General features: G+C 57.5%; 1 protein-coding gene across 1 annotated transcript; it reads right to left on the reverse strand.

The window, feature by feature from the left end:
* Positions 1-315: 315 nt before the first annotated feature.
* On the reverse strand, positions 316-4625 carry UNCX (UNC homeobox). Its single transcript, XM_065645094.1, has 3 exons — positions 4376-4625; positions 3113-3288; positions 316-1362 (listed from the first exon to the last, which is right to left on the reverse strand). Exons 1-3 carry the CDS (start codon positions 4623-4625, stop codon positions 316-318), a joined length of 1473 nt encoding a protein of 490 aa, XP_065501166.1.
* Between the last annotated feature and the right edge of the window lie 2295 nt (positions 4626-6920).

Below are 6920 nucleotides of genomic sequence, written 5' to 3' on the forward strand. Positions count from 1 at the left end.
GTCCAGCTGCTGCTAAGCCTTAACAAACAATCCCCCCTTTTTTTCCCCCATTTTCTTTTTTTTTTTCTTTAAATATAAAAACCAAAAAGCTCTAACTGATCACCTGAATCGACCTGTGATAAACTCTAAAGAGAGGAAGAGCCACTCTCTCGGCTGTGCCACCGCCTCCCGCGGGATTGCGGGCACGATGTGAGTGGGGTGAGCGGGGAAGCGCTTCCCCCCGTTTCTCACGGGTGACGGGCGTGGGTGGGGGGTGTTGGTGTCGTTCTCGGGTGGTTTTATTTTTGCCTTTTTTTTTTTTTTTTTTCCGCCCGGTCAGTCCATGTCCACCTCCTCGCCGTCGGCGGGGCCGCAGTCCGATCTGTCCCTGCTTGTGCTGGCGTCCCGAGCCCGGACCGGCGATTTGGGCCGGGGAAAACTACCGCCCTCCGCGGGAGCGGCCGCCGCCGGGTCACCGTGCGCAGTCGCGGAGCGGGGCGAAGCGCCAGACGGCGCCGGGGGCACCGACCCCGCCGCAGCCGCCGCCGAGTCCGTGGAACCGGGGCCGGGTTGCGCACCGGCGGGCGCCGGCTCCGCGCTGCAGCCGGGCGGGCCGGGGTTGGCGGCGGGCAGCGGGGAGTCCCGGGGGGGCTGCCCGGCCTCGGGGCCCGGGCTGGCCTTGAGGGCGGTCTGCGGGACGAGGAAGCCCAGGGGCTGGGTGATGGGGTAGAGCAAGAAGTGTCCTTTGCCGATGAGGGTGCGAGGGGCGCAGGGGGGAAGGCTGGGGAAGTCCGGTGCGGCTTTGCGGCGGGGAGGCGAGTCGGAGAGGAGGCTCTCCACGCTAAAGGGGTTGAGCTTGTGGAAGCTGCCGGCTCCGCGGGGCACCCCCGCGCCACCGCTGCCATCCCCCGACGGAGCGCCCGCGCAGTTCTTGTCGGGCAGGCGCTGCAGCCGCCCGCTCCCGCTTCTTTGGCTGGGGTAGAAAGGCTCTGCCGTCTGGTCGCAGGTGCCGGGGGGCGGCTCGGAGGGGGCAGCGGCAGCGGGGGGCGGCGGGTGGTGTGGCGGGGGCTGCCCGCGTGGCTTGGCCTCGGGCGGGGCGGGCGAGAGGCCTCCCCCGCCGCCGCTGTCGCTGTCGGAGCTGGGGGTGCTGTGCAGGGAGAGGCCACTGGGCGAGTGCAGGTGGCGGCTTTGGCTTTTGAGGAGCTTCTTCTCGTGCTTGCGCTTCTTCTTCTCCATCTTCTCCAGCTCCTTACGGGCGATCTCCTCGGGGTCCATGGGCTCCCCGCTGCACGTCGTGGGGTGGGAGTTGTGAGCCGGCCTCCCCGGGCCCTTCTTCGTGTTCTCTTTCTTTCTCCATTTGGCACGACGGTTTTGGAACCAGACCTACACACCGAACAACGAGAAGCAATTAACACCCAGCGCACCGGCCCCCCGCGGAGGCCAGGGCAGGGGGGAGGGAGAAGCGCAGCTCAGGCCGCCCCCGTCCACCCTTCGAGGTGCCGGCAGCCCCCGTCCACAGGACCTGGCGTCTGCGAGACGGAGAGCAAGGAAGGGGGCAGGAGGTAATATTCACGCTTCCTTAACAGGATAGAATAAAAAAAAAAAAAAAAAAAAAGGCAAGGGAACTGGGGTGCACACTCACGCACACACACGCTACATCCTGTCCGCACCGGCGCCACGGGGAGGGGAAGGGGTAACACAACCCCCCCGCTTTTCCCCGCGGCCGACGGGTGCAGAAGCACCACCCGCAGCCCCGGCCTGAGGGTCCGGGCCCGATCCCTCCGCAGCAGCACGCAAAATGCAATAAAGCACAGCACAATAAGCGGGCCGAAGGTAGGGGCGGCGGCAGCGGGTATCGCCTGGTCCGGGCCGAGTGGGGGCTGGGCCTCCTGCCCGTCCCGGGCGCCGGAGCACAGCAGGTGGGTCATCTAAAAAACGGGGTTTGATTTGGTTTGTTACAGATTACGGGAGAATAAAAAATATTAATTGAATCCTCTCTGTTCCGGCCCTGTTTCTGCTTGCTTCGGCGTTTCCCTGTCGTTCGCGTTTCCCCCGCGCCAGCAGGGCCTCGGCCCATCGGGGCTGCGGGCAGCGCCCGTTCCCGGCCGGGGCCAGCGCCTGCGTTTGGAGCCAGAGCATGACACCAGCTCGGGAGCATCGCGGGGATATCGGCGAGCCGATCCCGGCTCCTTCCCCACGGCCGGACCCCGTCCATTCCCCCGGGAGAGCCCCGCAGGCTCCCGAGCCCCAGGCACGGCGGAGAGGATGCTCTCGGAGCCGGCGCAGGAAGGGAAAAGCGGCTCGGCAAGACACCGTGAGACAAAGCTGATGGAGGAACCGCGGCAAACGGCGTCAGCTCATCCCGGGGGGACGAGCCTCGTCACCCGAGATGGGATAAAGACGCACTTCGCGCACACGCAGCCCACGCGAAGACGACCCACCGCATCCCACCGAGCACAGCTGCCCCGCACGACCGCGGGCTCCCGGGCTGAGCAGCCCGGCAGGACGCGGAGCAGCGGCGACGGCTCGGCCTCGCCGACCGATCGCAGCCAGCACAGTACGAAACAGCTTCTGGAGATCCAATAGCCAGCCTGTATCACATCCGCATCCCCCGACTTCGTTCCCTTTTTATTCTTTTTTTAAGCAAATGGATGGCTCCCCTTCTATCTCGTATGACCCAGGGCCTGAGCAGTTCGTTAAAATTAAGTTTTACAAGTTCCACATGCTCTCGATGCGCCTACGAGCTTTATCGACATTGTCCAGTGTACCCCGGCCCGTGATTAAGCCTCATATTTGTATGCTAATTTTTTGCCCTTGGCTCATTTAAGAAAAATGCTTACAGTAGAAAAATAAAAAATAAATAAAAAGGTTTAGGGAACCTAGACTGGAAAGCCACTCTCAGATGCTCGTTCGCGAAGATTAAAATAATAATAATAATAAGAAGAAAATAAACCAGCAAGGATCAGTGCAAGGCAGGGAAACAAAAGGCGAGGGCTGGGAGGAGCGGGGCTGAGGGCCCTAGCGCGCAGGGCCCGTCCCGGAGTGGGGATGCGGGTCCGGCGGGGCGTCCCCAGGGACCACTCGGCGCAGGGAGAGGGCAGAGGAAGAGGCGGGAGGGACACACAGTTTTTACCTGCACTCTGGACTCCACCAAGTCCAGCCTGAGAGCCAGAGCCTCTCGCATAAACACGTCCGGGTAATGACTCTCATTAAACGCCTTTTCCAGCTCCTCGAGCTGCCAGCCAGTAAAATTGGTGCGGGTTCGTCTTCTTTTACAGCCAGGACTTTCTTTGTCCGGGTCACCGGAGTCTGAAAAGGCAGAAATACTCTCAGGTCCCTGGAAGATAGGCCTTCTTCCCCCCTCCCTGCCATTCACAGGACCCTTTTAACTTTTGTGCTCGGCAGCGTTGGTAAAAGAGCGGGATTATGCACACACCTGCGCTAAAAATGGGGAGGAACCCGATCTGCCCTCGCCTCCTCCGAAAATGTACTTTACAGAACATTTATTCCTGAAGGAAGCTTTCCACAGGCACTCAGCTGGCAGAGAGAGAGAGAGAAGTTCCAATATTTGCTCCAGCTACCAAAGGTTTCATCAAAAAAAAAAAAAAAATTAAAAGCCCTCCCTCCATCCCTTCCCCGGTTCCCCCGGAGCTCCTGCGTTGGTCGCAGCTCCCGGACCGGTTCCACACGAGCTCCCAGAGCAGGGCGGCCCCCGAGCCTCCCGCAGACCCCCGAGCACGGGCAGGCGTGGGGCTGGGTGATCGGAGCCTCTCCAAGAAATAACATCTCCAGGCTGGGGATTTACAGCCCTAGCTGCACCTCTCCTGACGTTTTCCAGCAGGTATGGAATTTAATAATAACATCAATAATTTTTATTTAGTAGAGGTGCAGAGGGGGGCTGTTCCAGGATTACTAAAAAGGATGTTGGGGCGACAGAGTGTTCTAATAGCGGAACAATAGCGGTGCCACAGGCCGGTGGGGAGGGAAGAAGAGCGCTTCCCTTCTGTTAAGTCGTTTAAGAAAATAATTACTGCTTTTCATTACCCAAACTCCAAAGATTTTTTTTTATGGCATGCTCCGAGCCCCCCATCCCAGAGACAAACTCTGGGGAAAGGCACCAGGCCGGGCCCGCTATTGTTCAGACGTAGCCCCGCACCGGTGGGAATGGGGGATGCTCCCGGTGTTCGGCCCAGGGCCCCGTCCTGTCCGCCCCCTCGGGGGGGCCCAGTATAGCCGCCCCCCCTCCAGGCACCCCAATACCCGCAGCTGGGGATGCGAGGCTGGGTGGGGGCGCGGTGCTTTTCCTTCTCCGCACTGACACACTCCGGGCGGGGAGCGGCGGTCGGGGCAGGAGAGATGGGGGGGGGGCGGGCTACGACGACGGGGCCGCTCCTACCTGCGAGTTTGAAGGGCTGAGTGTCCCCGCTCACCCCGCAGCCGGAGGGGATGAGTGGCGCCGGGTTGACCACGGAGGCGGCGCAGGAGCCGCTCAGTAATCCATCGATGGAGAAGGGGACGGAGGCGGCCGCCGACTGCAGCTGGTGCCCGGCCAGCTCATAGACGTGATGGTGACCGAGCGGGTAAGGGAAACCCACCATACCCCCGAACTGGGCATGGGGATGCTCCAGGATGCGGCTGTCCATCATGGGGGCGGCTCTAGCGCGGGGGGTGCCGGCGGGGCTGGGGGCGCTGGGGCGGCTGGGGCCGAGGGTGCTGCTGCCGGAGGAGGAGGCGGCGCGGCGAGGGGCTCATGCTGCAGGGCGCCCGGGCGCTTTAACTTTATCAACATCAGGCTCCCAATAATTAGCTCAGGCTGGGGGAATTTGGGACCAATAAGAAACGTTAATCGGTCCTGACGTCAGAGACGTGCCAGTGTGGGGAGCAAACGTTTTCCATATCGATTGCTAATTATACCTGACATCCAGCCTCAATAAACAATATCAGAGCTGTCACAACAAGACAAGGGGGGCTTTGATACGAACTCCAGCCCGAGGAGGGCGGCGGGGGCCGGGCGGGCAGGGGAGGGCGCGGGGGGGGCCGGAGGGGAACTCACGGATCTGCCTGATACCCGGTTAAATACTGAACAGTCGGAGTTACACACACACACACACAGCCTCCCCCCCACCTCTCCAACCCACCCTCTTCCCCCTTGTCCCCTCCCCTCTCCAAATCACTAATAGATTTCCCTTTAAAACATTCACCAGCGTGTTGTGGGGATTTTTCACCAGAAATGCTCTACTCTCTGAACCTTTAAAGTGATGTTGCTCCAATTACAGAGAGACATTGAGCGGCAAATAGACTGATCCAATAATAGGAGATTCATCATCCGCTCTTTCCAGAGCTGTCACATTGAATTTAAAACTACAAGCCTTTTCATCTCCTCTCCGGGTCTATAACAGGAGAGAGGGGAGGGGGGCAGAGGGAAAAAATGGGGGGAAAAAGGAAAAAAAAAAAAAAAAAAGAAAGGGAAGAGCCGTTTGCAGCGTTTAGAAGGAAATTTGAGCTTATCAATCGAAATCATAATTAATGCAATCTTATATCGATTCGGCCACGGACACCTCCCCCCTCCCCAGCAGCAACCACAACCCTTGAATTGTGAGCGCAGCCACAACTAGGACTAGCCTCTGTTCGGTAAAGAGGAGGCCAAAACACCAAAATTTATTAAAAAAAAAAAATCAAGCCCAAATAAAAGTTCCCATCCCTCCCCTCTTACTAACGACACCACCCCCCCCGCAGGAAAGCAGCCCATCGCACAGCCCGCGCTTCGTCCCCCCAGTCGTTAGCAGCTTCCAAACAGCCGCCAAATTTTTCCTAATTAAATTACGTCCTCATAGAAGTTTTCTCCCAAATAAAATATCGATAGTTTCCCCCGGTTAACAATTAAAGGGGCCGTTCTCCTGCAAAATGCGGGGCTGGGAGCCCCCAGTTTTGTGTCCTCTCCCGCAGAGCCTGGTGAGAGAAACACTTTCCAAGCTCCTGGGAGGGAGGAAGGCGGGGGCGTAGGCGGATGCTTTTCACCCCTTCCCATCCCGAGTCCGCAGCTCTTGGCTCCCTGGACCGGGGGAGACCCAGTCCGGCACCCCCGGCCCGGGGAAGGTGCAAGAGGAGCGCGGGGAGAAGCAGCGTTTGCGTTTAACAAAGAGGAGAGGGAGAGAAAGAGAAAGAGCCGGGCTGGAAAATCAAACGGGGGAAACTCTTTAAATCTTGGAGTTGGGGGGGCGGGCAGGGTGGGGAGAGAAAGGGGAAAAATATATCTATATATATACACACATATATAGGAAGGGAAAAGGAGAGAGAGGGGAAGGGGTACGAGGGAGAGACACTTTATCTCTGAAAACATACAAATAGATTTTCCAGTTATAAAATATCCAGTCAAGATGATACATTTCCTAGTGCTGGTTTGTGTGGGTATGAGAGAGGAGGAAGCTAAAATTGAAATTAAAAGGAAGTGAGTTTCTCATCTATGTTGTCTGTCCGGAGCTGTATTCATTCACCTAATTGAATGCCATGCAATATACTGCTTTATTATTGCTGTTCCCTCCCCCCTATAGATTAGTTTAATTATGGTCTCCCTGCCTCTCCTTAGAGCTAAAAGGTAACTTGAATTTGGACTGCGCAGCCCTAACAGAAATAAGAAAATGATGGGGTTGGTATTAATTCTGGGGTCAAGGGCTTCACTTTTCACCATAATTTAATTTCTTTCTCTATAAATACTAAATGTAAACTGTGTCCACTGGACCAAATTTTGCCTGTAGCAATAAATGCCTCATTTTCTGTCGGATTTCAGGAGAGGAATGCGAGGGGGACGTGTTTCTGAATACAGAATGGTAATCAATCCAGCCCAGAATAAGAGAGGGGGGACTTTTTCTCTCTCTCTCTCTTTATTATAATGAATTAATTCGACTTTATTTATCCCATTTTCTGGAGCTGACAGAATGTTA

Source organism: Caloenas nicobarica, chromosome 14 (assembly GCF_036013445.1).
Source record: "Caloenas nicobarica isolate bCalNic1 chromosome 14, bCalNic1.hap1, whole genome shotgun sequence".
Classification (NCBI taxonomy): domain Eukaryota; kingdom Metazoa; phylum Chordata; class Aves; order Columbiformes; family Columbidae; genus Caloenas; species Caloenas nicobarica.

Excerpts from the sequence above, each read along its gene's own strand:
- UNCX (XM_065645094.1), bottom strand. The coding sequence starts at position 4,625 with ATGATGGACAGCCGCATCCTGGAGCATCCCCATGCCCAGTTCGGGGGT. Across the intron at positions 3,289-4,375 it reads TCAGCCCTTCAAACTCGCAG|ACTCCGGTGACCCGGACAAA; the intron begins GTAGGAGCGGCC and ends CTGCCTTTTCAG. Across the intron at positions 1,363-3,112 it reads TGGTGGAGTCCAGAGTGCAG|GTCTGGTTCCAAAACCGTCG; the intron begins GTAAAAACTGTG and ends TTCGGTGTGTAG.